Genomic DNA, 25,516 nt, shown 5'->3' with positions numbered 1-25,516 from the left:
AAAAACAACTGCGATTCATTTTTGCCATACCGGTGCCATTGTAGTTGTAGAATGATTTACGTAAAATAATTTCTCACCCACTTATTTATTTGATGAATAATGCCAATTATTGATTACCTAGGCTTGAACGTAAATTTGGATAATTAAAAACTTTTATTAAGCTTCGAACTAAATATTCTTGTTAGATTCCAATTTAAAGTAAATACCTAATAATACTGTTATTATGTATTTGATATTGCTTATATGCCATATAATATGATCGATTCGATGCATTTTATCGACTAATCGCATACCTATCAAATTTAATCGTGCATTATTCAGTATTTGAATAATGAAATTTAGTTCCTAGGTACATTATCTCAAATTTTTTTTTCATGTTATCTTACAACAATTTGTATTAATTTTTATTGGTATTTCTGAAATCCAAAGTGACAGCGTATTATTATTTGGTATGTCATCTTCTTTTTATTTAGTAAAGTACTGTTTACGTTTACAATATACATTCCTATTAAAATCAATATAGGTAATGTGTTTTCACCAAGATTTTACGGTGACTTCATTTTCAAGTAGGTATAATATGTTATAAGTATACCTATCATTTTGATATTTTACTTTATTAAATACTTATTTATTATTTCGAAATAATTTTGATTGTATCATATTTTATTTTGTGTATGATTAATAAATAATATGTATAGTATATCTACAGGTAAAAGTAAACAGTAATTTTAATAATACAGCAGAATACCAAGTCGAAGTGAGGAACATGTCGAAAAAAATGTTATCCTTATTTTGCAGTAGGTATGTACCTACTTAAATAATATGCAGTAACCTCATATTGTGTGCTACATTGAAAAGTGTGTTGATTTTTTATAGTTTTTACTTGTGTGGTTGGGCTACAAATCATCGCACGGTTTTGTGGTTTGTCGTTTAATTATTGTGCTCTCACGCTTTCAAAAAACGGAGGTACCTACTAATTTATTTTTTCTTATCCAGGTTGTCTGATTCCAACTGGATTCGTATTGACTGTGAAGGAATATTTCGCTTGAAATATTTTCATATTGTGAAGGGTTGTTTTAGACTTTTATAGTATTTGAAATTATAGACAGCATTATATTTTATACAAATTTATTCGTATACATATTATGTGAATCGAATTTGTGACTTTAAAAATACAATTTATGTAAAAAAAGACATGTAACTTTTTATCGAAGACAAATATCACAGTAAAAACAATTTCAGCTTCATTTCAATCGTCATAATAATAAAATAATAATACATGTTTCAAAAATCGCTCACCTACAGTAAAGAGTATTATAAAAAAATAGTTATGCTCTGACATTCAATTCACCGTATGTTCTACAGGTTGTTAAATAAGTAGTATTATGGAAACATTGCACTATACATATTTTTTTTCTATTTACACATTCATTTATGTACACAGATTTCGTTTTATCCATAACGAAGATTTATTTACATACATACACAATCGATTCACTCGAAATATTACACATAATCGTGCTTTCGTAGGTAATGACTTGATACATATCTTTTTATATGCAGGCTAGGGAATATCACATTTCATTTTTAAATTAGGCATATGAGTACTCGTTAATTTTAACTTTCGTCTATTCGGAAAATCCAAATTCTGTCACTAACACTAACCTTTACAGAACTTTACAAAAATCGACCTTTTCGTTCGAAACACTTGTTTTTATAAATATTATAGTCGTTGCACTAGAGAACTAACAGTCTATGGAGTGTTCAGTCAAATATGTATGGAGACGGTCCTCGGTGGCCCCAAAGGAGGAGGACCCCCTCTGTTGGCCGTGTGGTTTCTCGAATGCTGCTGCCGGTGAGGTCTCCTGAGAGGAGTCGCTCCTGGTCCTAACCCAGAAGCGGCCCCTCGTCGCCTATTATTCGGAACATCAGGCAGCGCGAACCGTAACTTCTCCCAAAACAACTTATCACCCCACTGCAGATAAGTATTCGTTTTAAGATAAAGTCTTATGTCTGGGTCGAGGTCTTTCTGCGGGACTTCACCGAGAAGGACCACAATAAGCCTCCTCCGCCTGTCTCGCAACACTTGGTGGTGCGCTGATTTAAATTCGAATCTACACCACTCAGACTTTATGAAGTTTTCACTTAGCACCATTATTGTTCGTCGACTTGATTCAACGGCTTGCACTATTGTGTCAGCTATAAAAGCTCCGACGGGGAAGTCTCTATAATGAAGGCACAGTTTGTATTGAGGATCGCCTTGTTCCAGTGCGGGTGCTAATTCATCCGCCACGAAAGCTTCGTCTTTCGAACTGTAACTGACGAAAGCATCGAATAATTTTTCTCTATCGTCACTGTCTAGATCCGATGGTCGGTAAAACAATCTTATTCCGAATTTCGAATGAAACCAAACTCTCATTTCTTGTCTGAATATAAAAATCATCAGAGTAAAGAAAACGACAAGTAAAAATGATCCAGCTGTCGCCATCAGTAATGGGATATAATCATGTATCGCTTGTCTATGTATAATAGTCTTCGTAGCTGTCAGATTTCCGTTTATGCTATTGTTTATATTTTGTAAGCCGGTACAAGCCGTTATGTTTTCGTACATAACGTAAAAACCATTTTCAGGGTTGTCCGTGAAAATTTCTTCAGTGTAAAAGTCTAATTCTGTGTTATTGTTAGCGAATACACATCTGATCCGGGAAACGTCTTTCACAGAATTCACTCGTTTGGCCCACTCTCTGAATTTCTCCGAGAATTCACAATCACAAGACCACGGATTCGACGCCATAGTTATTTCATTGAGAGCCGGTCTCAGGTACCACATAGAGAAAACTGTCAGTCTATTGTGGTCCATATGCAGTACTCTCAACCTGTGCATATGGGTGAATGTTTCGTTTCCGATAGCTGATATTCTATTATGTTGAATGTAAAGTTCGTGCAAATTCTCCAAGCCTTCGAACTCGTGACCGGCCAAATAATTTAATCTGTTATGATCAAGATGTAATACTTCTAACTCTTTCAGTCCATTGAATGTTCTGTTGTGAATCACTTCAATATTGGAAGCATTTAGGAATAGAACTTTCAGTCTTTTTCTTCCTATAAACGCATGACTCGGTACGGCTTTTATGTCATTTCCATCTAAGTAGAGTTGTGTTGAATCCATTGGTATTCTGTCAGGCAAACGATCAACGTATCCAGATGAGGAGCAATCCACAACATTTGCTGACCAAGATTGATCATGGTAACAAGTGCAATTGGTTGGACAAGTCATTTCGCAGTCACATGCGTCGAAATCACAACAATGACACAGTGCAAAACAGTGAAAATCATACTTGCATAAAAACTGGTACGGTGCAGCTTCTAATAAAGGAACGTACGAATTACCTCTGTTATAAAGAAGCTTGCAATCAATACTATCCAAATCCATAAGTTTCGGCTGAGTTCTTGCTCGATTGCCCGCGTTTACTTTTTGCAACCAATCCATAGTGCAATCGCATTCCAGTGGATTTCCTCCAATGAAAAATTCCGGAATTGCTTTATCTTGTGGCACAGCTGATATTCTCAACGAGTTCGGATCGAGACTTGTAATATTATTTCCAAATAAATCGACTCTAGTCAAATTTGGTTTTTTGAAAAACGTGTATGATTGAACTTTTGATATTAAATTATCGTTTAGGTACAACATTTCAACAGAGTTCGGAATGGCACTGCCGGTTATTTCAGTCAGTTTATTTGCGCTGGCATCAAATGTGCTCAGTGACAGTTGAGATTCTATTTCGAAATAGTTTCCTAGTTCCGCAATCTTATTGGCGTGAATGTCAAGCCATTGCAATCCAGATGGAATCTGAGCATAGTCGAAAACTTCCAACTGATTTCCCGAAATATTCAACCAGACGAGACTTGGTAATTTTTCAAAAAGTCCACTGATTTTGCTCAAGTAATTTCCATCTAGTCGGATAGCCCTCAAATTTGAATTCGCGTTAAACGCTCCAGGTTGGATGACTTGTATTTTATTTTTCGATAAATTTAATATTTTTAGTGCTGTCATTTTATCAAATAAACCTTTAGTTATATTCCTGATATTATTTTCCGTCAGTCTTAATCCATACATTTGTTGCATCATACTAAATGACGAATTTTCTATATTATTGATATGATTTTCTCCAAGATCAAGCGTTTTCAGCATTGGGACATCTTTTAGCACCGTTGGAACTTCTAATAGTTTATTGCCATTGAGGTGTAAATCTTGAAGACTAGAGCAATTTTTCAAAGCTTCGGGGTGTATTGTCGATATTTGGTTATTGTCTATGGATAGCAGCGAAAGCACGAACAGTCCGTCGAACGTGAAACTTTCAATAGAAGTCAGACTGTTGTTTGACATTATTAGCGTGTGAAGATTGTAAAGCGCGCTAAAAGCGTTTTCTGGAATGTTTTCTATAAAATTGTCCTGCAGCCGTAAAATTTGTAAACTATACAAATCTCTGAATACCGAGGATTCCAATTTAGCGATCTTATTATTTGAGAGGTCCAATACTACCAATCTCACAAGGCCCGCAAAGGTCGCCGTATTTATCCAGTCAGCGGTTAATTCATTCTGAGACAGATCCAACACTAAGAGCTGAGTTAATTCGCTGAAGAGTCCGGGTGCTAATACGTTTATAGAGTTATTATTGAAATACACTTCTTTCACGTCTCGAGTGTCCGCAAACAGTTCGGGAGGCAAACTTCTCAGTTTGTTATCTGACAGTCTGATAGTGGTGAGAGACGACAGACCTTCCAAAGCGCGGTCCGCCAAAGCGGATAACCCATTGCCTTGCAGATATATTTTCTGCAGTCTGGTCAAGCCAGAAAACACTCCCGAGGGTAAACTTTCCATATTGTTTTTTGATAAGTCCATTACGATAATGTTTTCACCGCATTCACTATCAGGGTGCCGGTCACCGGCAGAAAACCTAAAGTTTGACACGTCTCTAATTCTGTTTTTAGTCAAGTTCAAATATTCGAGATTCCTGAGCGGACATAACACACCGTCGGGTAGTCCCCACATATTGTTTTCACTTAAATCCAATCTCTCTAGATTCGCAAGTTCTCGTGAGAACGCGTTAGGAGAAATGTCCAAAGACATCGCTGACCAGTCGGTGTTGTGCGTGCGCACAGTCAGATTGCGCAAATCTCTCAGACCTCGAAAGGCTCCATCCGAAAGATTACCTATCTTACAGTATTCTATGGAGAGCTCCTTGAGTTCGACCAACGGCCGAAAGCTGTCCGTGTTCAGAGAGCTCTGGAAGAAGAGCGCATCGCTGCACTCCAGTCTGAGCCGAACCGTATGGTGCGGCTGGATGACGCTGAAATTGGTGTTTTCCAGTTCGCTATTGATGGTGCGCAGGCGGCAGAGAAGGGCCACGTCCGGCAGAGAGGCGTCCGCCGCCTCGCTCCCGTCGCCGCCTGCGGAGATCCAGCGGCACTCATCAGGTGCCTGGTACCTCGGCACTTGACTGAGAGACGCCGGCAGCACGCCCAGGATAGCTCCCAGGAGAAGCATCCCAGCCCACAAGGCTGCGCCGTAATGCATTTCAACATCGGCGGTCACTCTCACTCGCGACTTGCACTCCGTTAAAATACGGTTCAGTTCACTTATACGTTACTGTCACTGTACTCCAAAAATTAGTAAGGAAATCATCGACTTTTACATTATAGTCCCGGAACTATTTACAAACAGATCACAACGAGACGGCATCATTGGCCGTCCACCGTTTCGACACCATGTCACCGCGACATAAATAGTTACCGTCGGCGACTCACCAATAAACACACTGTCACTTGACAGTACACTTAGATTCACGTCGGTTTTTTGAGAATTTCACAATTATCATTTTTGAAATACACTGTTATCGGTTGCTGCTGCCGGAAATGAGCGCGCAGCCGCAATGCGAACTCTCGTCCGCCGGGAGAGAAGCGCGCGAGAGATCGGGTCGGCGAGATCGCGTTCGACGGTCGATACTTTCGACTTGCGCACGGGCAGATTGGTTTCGTTTCGCACAACACGCGTCCGACCAGCTCGCTGTTTGCTCTCGTACTGTTTGCGAGGCGGGTCGGTCGCGCAAGGCCACCGCGGCCCCGACAGGTAAGCGAGCCAACGAGGCCCTCGTCCCGAAAGGTCCCAAGTACCCCGCCTCAGCACCGCCGCTGCCCGAAGAAAAAAAGTTAAAAAGCATCCATACTCGCGCCGCTTTTTGTGTTCGGCTTGACGTTTAGCCTCTCGTTAGCGTTCGCTCGTCCGCGGGCCGGAGACTTCCGCGCGAGGGAGCGGGATGAGGCGAGATAATTCGCTCTCTCCGCAGCGCTCGATGGCGTCCGATAGTATAACTTCGTTCAGCCTATACGAAAAAAATATATCGTCCCAACCAGCCGATAATTTTATAATAAGAAATTTATCTTTATCTTGAATCGTTCTTTGGTTTTAGGAATTGCCGGTATCTATCAGCCGTGTTCGCGTATGAACCTACCTATTTAATCATCTATATTAAATGTAACATACTTACACATTTTTATTTGGTATTAAATTGTATTCTTCTCTAACAATACTATGAAAAGTTAGTACCTTTTACACTCCAATTCAAACTAATTCAATCACAGTAAAAATCATAACACAATAATTCAAGTAATACAACAGTATTCTTGCTCTGAACACATTAATGTTTTTCGGATAACAATAAAAACTTTTACAATATACCTAGATAAGTGGGTATCTCTTCTATTTTTATAAAAAAATATCAATATTTTTTACTGTATGATATAAAATAAACACTAAAATATAATTTATTTAATATTTCAGCTAACGTCTGAACTTAAAAATGAATGTCTACGTAATTTGTAAGATTGACAAAGTATGTACTTATGTATATTTTTTTTCACTTCACTAGTTGAAATTATATTAATCCTTCTATTATATAAATTAATCATAGAGAAAAAAAAATAACAACCATCACAACTGAAGATCTGCTCTTGATGGTTTTGGACACTGTTGGATTTGCTTCTAGTTAGGACTTCAATTATGAAAGCTTAGTAAAGAAATTAAATTGGATCTACCAATAATTAAGGTAAATATTTCTATTCCATGTGTATTGGATCTAGTTGCATTAAAACATTTCGGTGTATATAGGTAGGTACCCAGTACCCACCTATCTACCGAAAATAATGAGGTACCTATTCTATATCAATAGGTATAGGTATTATGATTAAGCACCTACAACCACAGTCTTCAATTTATTTTATACTTACATGTTAACAGTGGATAATATCCTAATCTTAAAAAGGTATGTATGTTTTCATTTTAAACATTCTTTTTTATCTCGCTGTCCCATCGATTGCACAAAGAAACAGATAAAATAGGTAATGTTATGAAGTATTAGGTTATGCCTTCATCTACCTGCATACCAATCCTAAAACACACATGATTGACGTGTTGCGAATATTTTCACAAATAACTTTTTACTTTTCCTATGGTTTGCCGTAGGTCCTATAAGATAATATTATTATAAATAAATAAATTGCACCTCTAAAGAAATCGTGTACCGGCGTCCGCCGCTAGAGGCCTTCGTATGCGCGCGGAGACTTCAACACCCAGTTAGGAAACAAACCCGGCAATATTACAGCTTATATATTTTTTCTCCATTATACGACTATTGCACGCTTATATTATAATTTAATTATAATATTTCTCTATATTATATAGTAGTATTGTCAATAATACTTAATAATATTTAAATGTTCATTATCTGATATTATATATTATGGAGTGGTTGGGTACGTAGGTAGGTACAAGGTAGATACAATTATTCATCAAAAATAATTTCAGAGATTTAGGTAAGTATTTACTTATAATATTATTTTTTTTCGTAATTTATATTGCAGAATTCTGATATTATTTTTTTAAGTCAAATTAGGTATACTACCTACCTACGTCGTATTTAAAAAGTAATATTAATTACTATTTTCGCTTCTAATCGGATCGTAAATGCCACACCAAACCATCAGTAAGTTAAAAATGCGACATCCAGTCGCCATAGATACTTAAATAAGTATATAAAACTTGGATGTCATTTTTGGTTTATGTCTTAATGAGCGGCAGGCCATTAAACGAAACTAATTTCTATATAACCCCCCTGTATATTCCCAAATATTACCAATATTGAATTCGCGTCGTGTTTAGGTACCTACGGGGAAAATTTTAGTGCAGATATAGACAGATGTTCAAAGAAGCATAATATTTGTAACCCGTGTAAGCTTTTAACCCATATATCTCCACGCCCGAGAATCAGTCCATTTTACAACCACACCCAGAAGGCAATCTATTTTCTATATTTTTATATTCTATTCTCACAATAGTTAGGCATTCAGTACCTACTTTAAATGTGCAATTGTTATGACAGACACTAACTTTTTGAATATTGGTGTACATAACTACTCTCCAGCATGAAGATTTAGGCAAAAGCCGGAAGGCGCTGTTGTCGACTAAATGGGAGGAGCTTGTTAGTTCACAGTTTTAACACGTAGCCAAGATATTGTTCGAGTATAGCTTTTCTCATTTAAGAAACTGAAACCATTATTCTGTTTGTTCGTCTATTTTCATATATGATGTAAGATAATTAATATTCTTTCAATTATTATAACCTATTGATCTCTCCATTTATTGACAATTTTATTTTAAACGCGGTAAGGCCCGTTTTAGACGGGACACCGGCGTAGCGCTCGATATAATATAGGAGACCTTTGTATTCGAATAAACGGGCTTTGTATTATGTTTATGAACGCCCCAGAGCCAATGAGTCAGCGCATAATTTCGCGTTCTAAATTAGAACATAAAACTGGCTGCGGTAATAAAAACATGTGTATCGGCGGCTTGAAAATGTAGCGGCCGACGGAAAAGTGTACCGGACACGCGTTGACTCGTTAGCTCTGGGGAGTTCAAAAACATAATACAAAGGCCCCTTTATTCGAATACACAGGCCTCCTTATTATATACGAGCGCGACATCGGTGTCCCGGCTGAAACGGGCATAAGACGATACCTATCAAAGAATTTGATCTATGGGTAGATACCTACTATGTAAATAACAAGTTGTCTCTTCTTCGAATCTGCCTCTTAGCATTTCCTTCTTGTTCTGCCAAATTACAGAGTCAATAGGTACATCAAACCTACAATTGTGGCAATTTTGATGTTATCGTTTCTATCAATTTCTTACCTCTTACCTACTAAAAGGAAATGCCTATCTCCTTAAATTTATAGGTATATACAATATTATTTCCTGTACGTATTTCATTGTTAGATACTAATGTCTATTCTATAATAGGTACCTACCCAAACAGTTTATTTTGTTATATTCTCTATACTTACTTAGTCTGTTAGGTACGTACATACAATTGATTATTATCATAATATTTTCTGCTTCGCCACACCTAGACTCTTTTCACACCTATGCCAAATTACCTGCTTGTAGGTATTTTGGTTTGTTTGAAATAGGTAAGTAGTAATTATGTTAATTTACTTGCAATTCGAGACGTAGATATATTTTTAACGATTGCTATTGCTAAGCGGATATACCTAACAGTAATTTAATGTACCTACTCGAAAACGGATATTTGCAAGAAATGAGGGGATGGGTATAGTATTATTATGTTTATAGATATAGATAGTGTGGGGCTGATAATCATATCACTTATATTTTATAGATTATATTTCTTAGAATTTGTTCGCGGAGTCATGTTATCTGTTGCAGACAGCTTACTAGGTAATTATAGTTTTAAATTTTGAATTTGTAGAAGGCATCAACCCAGCTAAGTATATATAATTATCCTTTTTTTAAATCAATGTTTGAAATAATATTTTCAGTTATATTTATTTAAATATACCTGCCTATGTTGAAACTCTAAAATAGATTATATTCGTATGGTGGCAGCTTGTCGACAACACAAGAATCAAAAACACAGAGTGACTCCAGACTGGTCTACTGGCAATCTAGTCTTGTAATTTTATTAAAATACACTTTATGCTACTGTTTATATTGCCGTAATTTGAGATATACTGACCAAACCTTCGATACAATTTTTAGCCGTATTTCTTTTACTGGATGATCAATTTTGCTACTGTTAGCAAATTCGAAACATTTTAGGGCTTGCGCAGACAGAGAGCGGTCGGAGTTCTGCGTTCAACCGACCGTTGACCGCTAGCGTTCAGGGACAGCAGACAGGTGGCGGTCAACAATAAGCGTTCCATTTGTTTACAAACGTTGTAGTGACACAGGCGCTGCATAATGCGAGACCGCTATATTCCGACTGCGAGTGGAAGTGAGAAAGCACCGCTGTTGCGTACTCACTCCCCCGTGTGGTTTCGCTCTATGTTGTGTGACTGCTCAAATTCCTATGACGGGACTGGACGGGAGGTACGGCGTTCTTTGTAATTCCGGGAATAGAACTCTAGAACGCTAGCGTTCCAATTGACCGGCGCGGTCTGACCGCCGGCTGTGTACCCATACAGTATGAAGTCCATACAGTACAAAGAACGCAGAACTCCGAACGCGGAACGCAGACCGCCTGACCGCTCTCTCTCTGCGCAAGCCCTTAAGGCATAAAGCCCATTGACGCAGCGAGTGCGGCGCTCGCGCAAAATTTCTACAAGTGGCGCGTAAATCAACGAAAATACAACGTAATCAAATACGCCAGCGCCCACTGGATTTCACGACGCATTATACGCGCACGCCGCATGAATCATCGTTTTTTCGCGAATCACCGCTTCTCGGCGATACGAATGAAAGAAAATACAATGGAGTCCATTCATTGAACACGGCTACCAAAATTACGCTGCTCGAGGCGTTGTCGATGGACGGGCGATAAGCAATTATTTAATAACAGAGAATCATTGTTTAATATTATTGCGTGTTCAGTTTATCGCTGGTTGAATAATGTCGTCGTAAATTTTAATTACAAGCCCCGAAATAATATAATATTTTTATTGCTTTGTTATGAGAGGCGCTGTAATAATATTTATTTTGTGCTGCTTGGGCCGCATATTACATAGGTGAAGGGTAATGCGCGGGAAGAGACGTGTGATTATGGTTATGAATAAACACTGCATTCGCCGACTTCGCCCGCTCGACGCGTTCTGTGAGCGCTATCGCTAAGACTCGCAAAATAGGTTGTCAACATTCAACTTGTCGGCATGATATTTTACGTAGGTTGGTACCATTTGCGGTTGCGGCTATTGTTAAGCCCCACCGTTTTTTAACTGTTAGCATTACTTTAGTCAACTTCTCTAGATATCTTTATCGGAGTACTGAAAAGTGAAAATTGAAGCCATAATATTACCTATATTATATGTCTATTGATATAAGTAGGTAGCCTAGATAGGTAGGTACTGTATGTATTTAGTGACGGAGTGGTATGTCTGTACTGCAACCATGTGACAATATGCATGTGTTTATTTATGACACTCACTGTTGCCAGTCTAGGTCCTAGGAATATTGTTTGTTGTAATTCTTGTACCTACTTAATAACTTACCGATGGCTTTTATTATCATCCGCACTTAACTCACCAATAGAATGGGTTTATGAGTAAGTAGTAGGTATGTGTCTACTATTATGAAGTTTATATTATGGTGAAAGTGAATCCATATTAGGATGTTTCCTGTTGTAAACATTCCTTATCTTCGCTGGTCACACGGGTGGTCCTAACGATTAAAATATATGTTATCTTATATTTTTTAATCTATGATATTATCATTACAATATCGCAGAATAAATATTTTTTATTATATAACATAAAATATATCTACATTCTACAGGTTCGCATAATTCCATAATTGAATAAAGGAATTGGACCCATATCATCCGCTTAGAAAAACAAAATTAACTAATACAAAAAACAGCAAACATACATAGATACGTTGACACTTCACAGTGGCTTGAAGTGAACGAAATCGTCCCCTAAAGTTTTTTTAATTATTTGTATTAAGTAATAAGGTAAGTACAAAGTACATATCTATTTTAAATTTGGTTTTATTTTGTGTGTATTAATTAGGTATACTTACCTATTATTATTATTCGTATGTTAGTGCACAAAACTATATAGGTATTATGTAGGTAGGTATATTATGTTTGTAAGTATATATTTTATTTATGTTCACTGTGAAAGTAAACTGGTACCTATATACCTATGATTGCTGATGTCGTTTGATAGGAATGGTAGGATCATGATAGATGGATGTTGGTGGTTTCAGGTATAGGTAGGAACAGTGTGACCGATTTTTGAGTGTCATTTACACCTTTGCTATTTTTATAGGTCTCAGAATAGAAATCGAGAGTGTAGTGTTATCTTTTCAATGGCCATTCTGCAAAATTTTCAACCCTTGAGTAAATTTGAGAGAGAAACCGTATCCTATCAAAACACACCTGCTGTTTACTCTAAAATTGCAACGTCCAGGTAAGTTGATATGTATGTACGCAGATGTATCGTATACGTCGGTAAATACGTGTACACATTTCGTAATATTGTTAAGCTTATGATGTACTAATGTTTAATCAAACCGTTCCTACCATTTTCTGTAACTGTGTAACATCTATAGTTACGTACTGACAAGCCGAGAGGAGAGAGGACAGAAGTACATATTTTATAGAGAGGTAGGTATTTTAACTATATTTTGAAACGTAATACCTAAGTAGTGTAAAATCAACAGTTTTTTCATTGGCACGACACTCCGATGTGCACATGCTAAAGTCTAAACCCATTAGGTTCATTCTCTGGGTTAAAACCAAACACATTAAAAAACGGCACATGAATCCCGGCTCTGACCAATTTTCATTCAGTATGAAAAAATAAACATCGGTAATTAATTATTAAACATAAGTAGGTACTTATACATATACCTAGTGACCATTACAAATTATTAAATCAACCTGCCATTTTAGTTAGATTTAAAAAATCTTATAAGTACCTAAGAATATATTATGTACCTACTACTTACCAAACATGGAACAATAGTTAGGAACGTCTGTATGATAATAATATACATTCAAGTAGGTATGTCGCGTAAATGTAACGTGCTTTCAATATTGACGGCAGTCGTCACGCTTTGTTATACCTACTTGGGTTTTCTGGCATGACCGTCATAAAATACCCTGCTTCAAAACTTGGTCCATGGCGATGTTTTTTACATTTTTATTTATTAATTTGTCCTGTGGGTGTAACTCTTCCATCAGGATGTTTGATTTGAAGAGTTTTGATTCTGGTTAGGTAGGTAGGTAGGTACATTTCTATTAGGCATTAATAATATAATAATAATATACTTAATGATTGGAAACCATGCCACTTGCGAATGTTAACATGAGTTAAGTGCAGATGTGGCTTTTGAGCTTCGAGGGAGTGAAAAGCTAGTAGGTACCAATGCATTGAAAAAATACAGTCGGAAAATATTCGTTTGAAGAATTACGGTTAGATAATATATATATTAATGTGTTTATTTATAGGGCAGGCCTTTATCTACAAACGCATCGGTCCTGGCTGAAGATGATGAATTATGTATTATGCGAAGAAAAAAATAATTGTGTCAAAATCAGAATGAATGCTTATGTTTTGTTCTCACAATTCTTCAGACGTACCACAGCCTTTGTTATATTTAGCAATATCCAGGTGATTCCTTTGTCATTCTGAAGAAATGTAAAATTGAATACATAGGTACCTATATAAATAGTTATGTATCGGCAACGAATACAGAAGTCATTAGGTTCCGTATTTATGAGTGAAGAATCAAAGTGGTGCGGTACAAAGACGGTCCAATTGTGTGACTCTTGTTGGGCAATTCATCGATAAATAGGCGGATAATTGGGGGGGCATGCGCCTCAGACGGAGCATTACGAAATGCGGCGACCACCATTGTGCGATTGGAGATTTATTTCGACTCAGAGTTTTAAATTAACGGGGGACCTAAGGCCGGGTGCTCATACACATATTTTTTTGTTTGTTTGGAGGGTTAATTGAATTGGTGTATATGTACGTGGGATAGTATATTATACTTATTCAAACTATTTGGGAAATGAAAGCTATCATTTCTTAACCATGCATATAGGTATTCGGAAAGGAAAAGTACTGATGGAACAATTTCATATAGGTACTTACTGAAATAATACATATCTTTGAGTAATTTAATTACCATTAAATCAACAGACAACAAATATATTTTACAATATTTAAATAATTTCTACAAATTAATGGATAGATCGATGATTATTTGAAATATTATAGATAGTATGAAAATAATATCAATATAATGATTGTTTCATGCATGCGCCGTTTATAATAATATAAAAATATGTATTTATATCGCCCACGACGACCGAAAGGCTTACGCGTCGGCATGTAATGTCGTGGGTCTCAGGTTCGAATCCTGGCAAATACACATTGTTTTTAAATTTGTGGTTGGAGTTGGAGTATGGACATAGTAGGTTAAGCAAACATCCATTTCTCTTAAAAAACAAAAATCTGTCAATAAAAACCTCCACTCTGTGGAGGCCCATATGCTCCTATTAGGATCGGACATGGTCAAAAGAAAAAAAAGGAGAATAATTTACTCTCACAGTCTCGTATTAAGTTAAAAAAAAAACACAGTAACATTTTAGCTATTGCCCATCTTATTAGTTAGTAAAATACCTACTATAAACTGGTTGTTGCTTGAAATTAAAATAGAATAGATAAATAGTACCTAATTTATTTGAATTATTCATTTCTCATGCAAAATTTGTATTAAAATTTAATAATATATAAATACTTGCTGACCCGGCAAACGTTGTTCTGCCATATAAATTATTTCTAGTGAATATTTTGGTTGTTAAATAAAAAATAAGGAATGCATCGTAAGTGTGTGGGGATGGGATCTATGACAGAAAGAGGAATGGAGCGCTGTAGACGATGACTGCCGATAAAAACAAAAAATCACCAACCATTCATTTTCTCAATTCAAAATGAGTAATGATGTTCATAATGAATGAATTACCTGTGACAGGATCTCGTTGTTTAATGTTTATGCAATATCCGTCTTGTCCCTACCAGAAAATTAGCGGATATTGGAGAGCGTCGTATGAACGGTGTGTGTCAGCGATGAACTCCAGATTATTGTTTCTTCTTAGAATCATGAATTCTCGCGTCGATGTGCGGTCGCCAACCATGATTCCAGCAATGTCATAAAAAACAGGTGCATTGAATCGACGCACGTGCTCTCCAGCTGATGTTTTATCAGGATTGATGACAATAGCGTGATTGTCACTTTGCAATTCGTGCATGTGTGCTTTGAAGAATTTCAATAATTCATTGTGCTCATTCAATAGGGCGTCCAGTTCGCCGACGATACGCCTGGCATTAGGCGAATTGAGGTTATTGTAGCCGCAACGTGCATCCACACGATTGATGTCCTCACCGCCCATGAAGTAGATTTGTAAAAAAATAATATGTGGTTCGTTTGGCATTGGCAGCAATGAGCCTACTTTGTGGTATACCTGGCCCTTGATTTTGAACGTAGAATGGAATTGTTGACCATTTGCCGGAGTATTATGAACTATTTCTGTTGCTCCGAACGAAGTCATTTGGAAACATGAATTGAATGTGCGAATGGACTTCAGGAACAGGTTTGAATCTGGAACCGTGCCGATGAGCAAGCCGTTCAATGGTTCTGGTGGGATCTCAATTTCTGGTAGTTGCACTTTTCCTGATGTGCAACACATCCCGGCTGACTCATGTTTGAATTTGAGCGCATGACAATGGAGACATTATTTGTCCATAGCACCAATCAGCACTTTCGAATGAGCGGAATATTCAATATCTGGCTCGTACTCAAATGCGAGACGAAGAAATGAAGCGGATGTAAATGCTCGATGTACTTGTTGGCGTTGTCAATCATTTGCTCTGCGTGTGTTGACTACGAACCGGCGCGCTTGGCTCCGTTCCAATTGTCGTTGTTGATTTCGTTCAGCTCGTGCCTCTTGTGATTGAGATGCACGCAATTGCGACATGCTCACACGCACGTTTTTGTTATCTTGTTGGATTTGTTCGTTTGTTCTTTCTGCTCTACTATTTCGCATGTTTGTGGCTTTATTCATTCGACGGCCCAAATGGCCCCCTTGCGTCTTGCTGGCATTGTGCACTGTAATACACGCACACAAAAATAGATAAATTAAAATAAATTGTACAAAATTTTGCACGCACTACGTTGTGATATGCAGAATGAAATGTAAAAATGACGCGACGCTTTTCTTGAATTCTTCTCGGACGTAGCGCCATCTGTCATTCAATAACATAAATAATTTCGTGTGTGAAATACGAACGACGGTTAAATTTGTTCATACAAAAATAATAAAATCGCAATTAAAAAAATGGGAGGGAGGGGGTAGGAGGGTGAAAATTTGGGGTTATAGGTATTTTCTGATGCCAAATAATAAAAAAAAAAATACAAAAAAAAAATGTCAAAAAAATAAAAGAAATTTTTTTCTGGATAGAGATACCCTAATCACCTAGCGGTATGAAATATACTTGTTGACCTATTCTCATACCTAACAAATATACATAAAAAAAATCATAAAAATCGGTTGAGCCATTTCGGAGGAGTGCGACCACAAACATCGTGACACGAGATTTTTATATATATAGAGATTGTTCCCTGTTTATGATTACCTAGTCAAGGTACATGGAACTAAGAAATAATGGGAACTGAAATACCTAACTGTTAAGGATCTCGAGTAAGAAAGAATACGGGGTAAATTTAAACATGTGTCAAGAATACGTCATACGTCGAATACTGACAACTGCTCTCGGTTTTTGCATTGCCGCTCATTTGATATTGGTGTATTACACACACTATTGCACGTCTGTAATGCGTGGTTCATTTTCGTAGGACACTCACACATTCAAAACCCTGCGTCAAACTTTCCTATATTAGTATATTGCCTATCGGAATTCTATTTATTATTTGTTCTGTTTTAAGGTACATTTTTATTAGTAATATAGTATATAAGTCACAACGGTGTGCGATTTGCCTTACAATAATTGTATGAAGTGTTACGCGGTGTCCATGCGAGATATTTCTTTTGTCCTCTTAGTCCTTCGATCCCGCGTGTCATTGATTCCTTTCATGTCCTTGAAATCTTTTTGTGTCCCTAATTCTTTTGGTGTCGCGAAAAAAATTGCGGCCGTCCTCCGTCTTGTTAGATGTCCGCCTCTTTGATGAGCGTCCGATCCGAGAAATTTATGGTCGCGAGGTTCAAATTTTGACAGCTGAAGTCATACATATTCGATTTGATGAGCCGACCGTCATATTACGAGAATAACGGCCCTCATCTTTGGGTATTAAGCGAGTTTTTAGGATCTGTCTGGAAATGTATAAGGATATGATTACCTACATAGCTCTGTGGGGAATGGGTTAAAGGAGTTTAGATAAATTCACAAATTATTGTTTTTTTTTCATTGCGTATTCAAATTCTGAACATATTTTTAACAGTAGGTATAATAAGGCCATGATGCTAAACGACAGTAGGTACTGTAGTAGGGTTACATGTAAATTATACGTAAAACATTTCACCGTGTGTCACACGGTCTCTAATTTTATTAGATTCAATATGATCATTAATTCAATTTTATTTTCATAGCTGATTTTGGCAAAATTTATCAATTCAAGAATGAAAACCTAACCTAACCTAACCTAACAAAACAAATAATCCAGTACTTATATCGGCTATTTTCAAAATTTGTTTGCTGCTGGCTTCCTGTAAACCGTGTTTTATTTAGACATAAATTTTATGTCAGTAGGTACTATACGACCCAAAGATGTTGGACGGTCTTTATTATACGGCCATATATTTCCGATACAACTTTTCCCAGTGAAGTGTGACTGAGTTTATCTGCGGTCAAATTTTTGGTTATTTATATTTCATTGGTGACAACGGTGCGCGTTTGTTTCACTTAGCGACGAGTTGTTTACGCGCTTTTCAATCGTAAGCATCTAGAAAATGGAGTACCTACCTGGCTGTTATACACACAACACAGTACAATGCGGAGAAATCCAAACCACTGATTATATCATAGACAACTACGCTCTGTTCCTACCCTTTCCTGTAGAATGTATTGCCATTCGTTCGACCGATTCGAAGACCTCAAATTTGTAAACTGAAACTGCACGAAGCTGATTTTTGGTGTTGTACGACATCCTTCAATTCCTATTACTTGTCTTACATTATCATATCGAAAATTATAAAATACCCACACAGTTATATTTCTCTAATAGTGATAATTTTACCATCAGTAATGTGGATGTTTTCATTCAGTATTGGATTATAGCAAGTATCAGCTTCATACTTATTATAAATTTATTTCAATTCATTCAATGTTAAATGCATGTGTCTGCCTACAAACGTTATTTGTTTGGGATTTTTTTTTTTTTGCGACAAATAGGAATAGAGCAGCTGCTGTAAGCCTAGAGAGAATTACGGTAGAGATTCGCATTTACAGAGCTTGCCAATAGTTTAATTTGTATACAACATATTACTTACCTATCTATTTACTTTTATCATTACTATTTATTTCAGTTTTAGCTAATTGGTGTATTCATGATTTAATTTTGAAGTACCTAATCATTTTACAGATAGGTAATCAATTAGTGTTGTATAACTTCATCGTCATCATTTTAGGCTGGTTTTAGACCTTTGTCCATCAGAGTCTGTTTTGTCGACTCTTTCCGGTACATCCATTTGAAACCAAGAAACACATAAATTATTCTTCTTCGAAACATTTCGACAAGTAGGTGCAGTACGCGTTTAGTTCACCTTGTCACCTGGTATCCTTAACTTGTGATGTATCATACCGTTTTTCACTTTTCCATTATATAACCGTAGCGTTCTTTCCAGTATTTCTGGAAAATTATTTTATATGCTAGGTAACCGACACAACAGTTTTTTTCAATAATATTAATACCATCGACCGAAGGTACTTGATGGAATTTGAATTTACATTCTAATGGATTTAAGTTTTGTACTATTCCTTTGAGTCGTTTTTGCGAACCGGGTTATTTTTTTTACCAAAATATCTGTAGATAGGTTGAAAATTCACTGCCGAACTAAGTTATGTTTGTTAATTCGGAATTATTCGGATTCCCGTAATTGTGGTTCTGCTTGCTTAGGGTGTACATTGACTTCGATTAATATTCGCTAGGTGGTGTCATACATTTTCATACAAAAATTCAATCAAATTATTTCATACAGTCGAGAGGAATGACTTGCTTATCTTATAGATACCTCCGGTTCATTTTAAATTAACATAATATACTTATACAGGAACTAACCATTTTGCGTTATGGTGGAATTAAAAAAAATACGTTAATTTTCTTGTGATTAATAAATAGTTTTCATATCACGTAATCATTCTGTTAATTTCGGTTAATTAATATGTATAGGTAACAGTTGAATTTTGATTTTTTCACCGAAAGTTTGGGCAACTGCGGCTACTAATGAATGGAATAAAATAAATTAATTTGAAACCATAATTTAGGGTGGCCATACCAGCTGTAGCTACCTTTATTGCACCCCTATCAACGTTATTAGCTGTTTTATAACCTACAGTATAAGAGTTTTCTAAAACTGGCGGAATTTTAAAACAATCGATCAATATTTTGCTATAAATGACAATCAACCACTATTAATTCAATAATCAATGTTTGAAATTCTGTTTCCAGATATCATCTTTTTGTCGTTATAGAAACATAAGTCCATCTATCTGCTCGCTATGTTTACATAATATTCTTCCGAATATTTCAAGATCATCAAATTAGTAATACAGAATACAAAATATCTTAATGTTACTTGGTGTGTACTGTAGATATACAGTAACAGATAACAGTGTTGGTTACAAGTAGTGGCAACTATTGTCGTCAGATCGATTTAGTTTTTGAAGAGATGTTAAAGACAGGATCGAGAACTCTAAACTTACTCCCCGCAGAATGTCCCAATTTTACTAATGCAGCTTATTCGAACCTAATTATTTTCATGAGGGAAAATTACAAATTATGAGACATTCACAACACTAAAAAAAGAAACATTATTAAAATGAGAGAACTCACCTATGCGGGATACACTGAGATATATTATTTTTAAAGTGATGTTTTAGTACAGCCATTGCCATTTCAATTTGGCATCACTAACTGTAGATACCTACTTATGTAGGTAACACATTACTTAGAGCCCCGTGCAGAATCCAAGATTTCGATCTTAAGGATAAGTTGCCGAAAAGCATGACTTAACTATAGACTATACTGACTATAGAGTTAAGGAATCCTTAACCATAGACTACTTTTGTTATGAACACGCCCCCTTCTGTATTACCATTTACCACTGACAGCTGCTGTCAAAATAAATTCGCGTGTCTATAAAACAGTCCATACACTCATATTCATTTAACAATTTATCTCAATATGGATATTGATAATGTTAATTGTAGCATGAACATGCAGAATATTATTTTATTATTTATACGCCAGTCCGCAGAAATACAAGATGCCCGACAGAATGACACTGGACGCTAGTGTTACCATGTTAAAAAATTATCTTGCGGTACCTGTGAAATCACGTATAATGACTGATAACAGAAACATAAGAGTTTTATAATTATGTATTTATAGTTATAGTTATTGCATTTATAAAGTGCAGTTGTCATATTTTTGTCATCATTTAACAATTACAAAATAATTTACCTAAACTATAGGAAAGAGAATTTTGAAATATGGTATTATTTTCAATAGACAAAATGAACGAAGCTTTTAAGACAAGGCGAACCATAGACAACATGATCTTAACTAAGGACATGTTTCTGCATAGTGTTTTCTGCTAAGGAAATTTTAGTTATGGTAAATGTTTCTGCATTCCGCTCTTATCAGAGATACACATAACTACTTAGGTCTCAGTGGCCCAACCAATCAACCCAATGCATTATAAGGAAGATTTTGTACATACTGTAATATCCGAATCTGTCCTGGAAGTACATTAGTCAAATTGTAGATACATCCGTGGCCGTTACCGTCATACTCTGAGGCAACAATACAGGGGTGCACTCATTATTAATTCTATTAACGATGGCGATAAATGACATCGTGTTGATCTAAATCATGCTCATACCTCTCTGAGCATAACCTGGCGATTAATGAGCCTCCTTTAATTTAAATTAAACCAAAACTCGTTAGTTTTAACGGCTGAATTATACGAAAACTCTTAATTTCACAACGGCGACGGGCGTTTATTAAGACAAGCCCGAAGCACCTGTCAACATTAATTACAATCAATAAGGCGAGGAAAAGAGCCGAGAGGTCGAAAAGAACCGAGTCTTAGAAGCGGATTCACCTACGTAGCTGCAGCAGGCCAGCGCATAACTCGCCGTTTATGGCTCGAGCCAGAACCATTAAAGGGTTCCCCGTTTGATGATTCGGCGTCGTAAATTGCATTGCCGCAATAGTGCATTAAAGGGAAATAATGTTGATAATTATTATTTAGTTTATTTCACATTATTTCGGCTTTGGATCAAGTGGAGTTAATTATCAAAATACTCATAACTCTACTAATATTTTCATTGATTAAAAACAGCAGAACCTGAATAATTTCTTACGTTCAAGTAGCATATTATGGGTATCTATATACCTTTTTTTAAATTATTTTTAATCATATTTATTATAAACAGCTTCTTCTGGCATCGCGGCCACTACGAAATCACATTGGAACGGTGTTAGTGTCATTTGAAAATATCGATACCGGCACGTAAATGAGTCGCTTGCACTGCCAGAAGATGACATTTACGCAGAACAAAAACATGAACTAAATAATTAATTAGGTACTCATATTATTGTAATTTAGATTGAGTCCATTTATCTATTATCAAATAAGTACCTATATTACACTATATTTATTAATTATTTTTAAAGTATAATTATCGGAAGAGCTGTAGACACGTTAGCAGAATACGCGAAAACAATGCTGGAAAGATTTGAATGCCGAACAATGTTGGTTGGTACAGTTAAGTTAAGTACTTACTTATTTAAAATTTATTTGTTTATGTAAGAATGTTGTTTATTAAAATTTTTCATACAATGCATTTTCACCATGAATTGACAGTTAAAAAACTGTTATTTCTATTAGCTGAGCCATAATATGTCTATCGAGGTGGTGGTTTACGGTGGACATTCTTTTTTCACATCTTATTTTTTTTAATTACATAGGTAATCAATAATATGTTAGGGGCACATTACTGTTTAAGCCTCACCTAGAAGGCAAACTTCCCATTATTTCTGTGTTCCTTGGTTATGGGTAATAATATACGTAACTTAGAAAACTTCATCAGAGTATCTTAATAATTTTAACTTTTGAACCTTACTTTCTTTATTTTATCAGCTGAAGTAGGTCATGAATACGAATAATATTGAACCAGTGCATAATATGTTCTCGCGCTATTATTCATGACCCCCGAGAGTTCAGATATGTAGTGCATCTCATTCACATAACCTTAATTAAGGAATAAGGTAGGATTTAAAAGCTGTTTTCACATCAATTAAAATTACCTTTCGAATGTAGGTACATACATACTGTTCGTCGAACATTGATTGTTGCGGAAAATAATTTATAATGTTATAATCACAGGATTAAAAAAAAATGTTATTCGTTTATTTTGTGATGCAGAAATAGATGAAAACAAAATTCACTGGTGTAATTCATTCAGTAGGTCATGAATACGAATAATATTGAACCAGTGCATAATATGTTCTCGCGCTATTATTCATGACCCCCGAGAGTTCAGATATGTAGTGCATCTCATTCACATAACCTTAATTAAGGAATAAGGTAGGATTTAAAAGCTGTTTTCACATCAATTAAAATTACCTTTCGAATGTAGGTACATACATACTGTTCGTCGAACATTGATTGTTGCGGAAAATAATTTATAATGTTATAATCACAGGATTAAAAAAAAATGTTATTCGTTTATTTTGTGATGCAGAAATAGATGAAAACAAAATTCACTGGTGTAATTCATTCGATCTTTTACTAAAATCTGAATTAATAAAAAATCCGTATTTGTGATGAAAAAATGTTGTAAATATTTTGTTGTTGTTTTCCAAGATTATGGTGTTTAATTTTTTTTTTTTTTCAAAAATGAAAAATAGCTTGGCAAAGCTAGTGAATATGTCCGAGCGGTTAATTTCCCAGACACAATAAATGCACTACTCAAGCCATGGGCCCCACATCGTGAAGCGGGCCCCCAGGCTAGGATCTTTGGGGGGCCTCCCTACCTATCGCTAAGTATACAGGCAGTGTGAAGCTCTACATTATCGCCTTTTTATCGACTTTTTTATTAAGGCAAATTTGTGATGTGTGTTTATCTCACTTATCTGGTCGACTCGCCTCGCCGGGCCCCTCCTTAGCTCGAGCCCCAGGCTAGAGCCCTGTCAACCCCCCCCCCTGTGGGGGCCATGACTCTAGCTACCTTTTAGGTATGTAGATGAAGGCATTTCACAAATTAATATAATATACCTGCCCGTGTCTTTATGTACCTACAATTTCTTTTTATAATGCTACACCAGTTATTATAAGTTTGAATACGCATTTGTAAGTTTCTAATTTTTAAAATATGTTTCCCAATCTATTTTATGTTTTAAAAGTCTTTGCCGAAACTTAGAATTCGTGATTTGAGTTCTTGGTGGTGGATGTAATCACTAAGGGGCGTTTCACGTAGCTCGGACGATATGCATACTATGATGATGTCAGGGTAAATTAAGTAAGTAGATAAGCATTAATGATATTGAATTGAAATCATCGACTAGACATAAGAAAACTCTAAACTCTAAAGTGTATTTGCATTTTAATTTTCACATTAAGTCTTAAAAAGTAATTCTGGCAATCTTCGCTTGTATTATTTCACACCTGAATTATTATGTAGGTAATACAGAACAGTGAACACCTCAAGTATGTATAACGCCTCTGTCAAGCCCATTTTCATGGTTTAAATAGCGTTATATCGATAGAATTCACGTATTCTGACGTTCGAATGGCAATAAATACTTGCTAATTTCTATAGAAGAGCCCCCTTGTAGTTCTTTTGTACGTGACCGAGACGGTGATTATTTATTGGTGCGGTAGGTTTATGGGGGCAGTTTTGGTCGGATTCGTATGAAGTATAAAAAATATATATTATAATACAGTACCTATGAAGGCATCTGGGCTTAGCTTTGCATTTTTGTAGAGCGCAAGTACGTGCCGTCGCATCGAGTTTTGAGGATTACGTGCGATAATTTATTGTTTGAAAAAAAATCTTAAAAATGGTTTGACAAGATTTCATACAATCGCTTTGACTCCGAAGTGATTGATATTCTGTTTTAGTGCTTTGTAATGTACCTAACGCTCATTCTACACCTGCCTTCTTTCGGTTACACAGATTTCTCTAAATACGTTTGTATTATAGTTACATGCTTAAAATAATATACATACATAGGCGGCTCTCGTGGTGCAGTGGGTAAGGCGCTGGCCTTCCACCCGAGAGTTCTGGGTTCGATTCCGGTCATGACAAAAACATTTATGTGTTTTTCTCAAAGCCTGGGTGTTTGTGATTGGTCAAAATTACTAACAACCACCTTGTACGAAAAAGCAAGGACATGGTTATTAATAATTCTTAAAAAAAAAAATACATACATAATAATATTATTGACTTTGGATGGGACCCATTACTAATATTATTATTTTTGCGGCAGCTGCGTTCACATTTAATAATCTTGCTCCTTGATAATAATTATTCACTGAACGTTTGAGAAAAATAAAATTGAGGTATCATCCTATTTTTACTCTCTGTGTCGTTAAATGATGGGATTTGGGCAAACCATGGAGAAGACTGACCAATCAGATGGCCAAACTATCCGAATCGCGGTCCTCAGACATGGGAAGTATTTTTAAAACAACGAAAAAAATAATTGTATTCGTAGTTCATGCCTCGCAAAGCGGAACGTTATGAATGTTATGATATATTCTACTTTTTTTCTGCCATATGACATTAGAACGCGTCCAAAAAAAATTCTTCGATGTCTTTATTTTAAGACATACCTATAACTATTTTCCTTTCGATAATTCGTCGAATGACTATTTTCCGACTGCCTTTTTACAATCCATGCTTACTTTTCACTCTCTTGAATCTCGTAGGTTTCTTCTGCTCTTGGAACACTTTTGCCTGTTATCGCGAGGGATGGTTTCCAATTCTGGTGTCCTAATGAAGTTGAATTTTCAAGGGCCTGTCAATTATCTACGTGGTCGCAGTCATGATTTATTCTGGATCGGAACCGTTTCCTCGTGTCAAGCCTATCAGGCACCATTAGCAAGGGGTGCAAGACTAGTCAATGCGCTCCCCAAAGACGTAGACATTTTCGGTGACGTGCTATGTATTTTGTATCCGAAATTTT

General features: G+C 36.2%; 2 protein-coding genes across 2 annotated transcripts in view; one reads left to right on the top strand and one right to left on the bottom strand.

Moving 5' to 3' along the window:
* Positions 1-25,516, top strand: part of LOC147075544 (lysine-specific histone demethylase 1A-like) — a 650,508-nt gene that overhangs the window by 566,458 nt on the left and 58,534 nt on the right. The gene's annotated exons all lie outside the window — the stretch shown is intronic.
* Positions 1,127-6,082, bottom strand: Tollo (Toll-like receptor Tollo). The gene has a single exon (XM_085941825.1). The coding sequence runs from the start codon at positions 5,576-5,578 to the stop codon at positions 1,769-1,771; it is 3,810 nt and encodes a 1,269-aa protein (XP_085797951.1). The 5' UTR covers positions 5,579-6,082; the 3' UTR covers positions 1,127-1,768.

This window comes from Rhyacophila brunnea, unplaced genomic scaffold, assembly GCF_057557595.1.
Source record: "Rhyacophila brunnea isolate RB1 unplaced genomic scaffold, BYU_Rbru_1.0 scaffold_14, whole genome shotgun sequence".
NCBI classification, from domain to species: Eukaryota; Metazoa; Arthropoda; class Insecta; order Trichoptera; family Rhyacophilidae; genus Rhyacophila; species Rhyacophila brunnea.
The sequence above is the reverse complement of the archived record's forward strand: the minus strand, read 5'-3'. Positions and strand labels throughout refer to the sequence as shown.

What these genes read in the sequence shown, in the direction of transcription:
- Tollo (XM_085941825.1), bottom strand. Translation starts at nt 5,578, where the DNA reads ATGCATTACGGCGCAGCCTTGTGGGCTGGGATGCTTCTCCTGGGAGCT.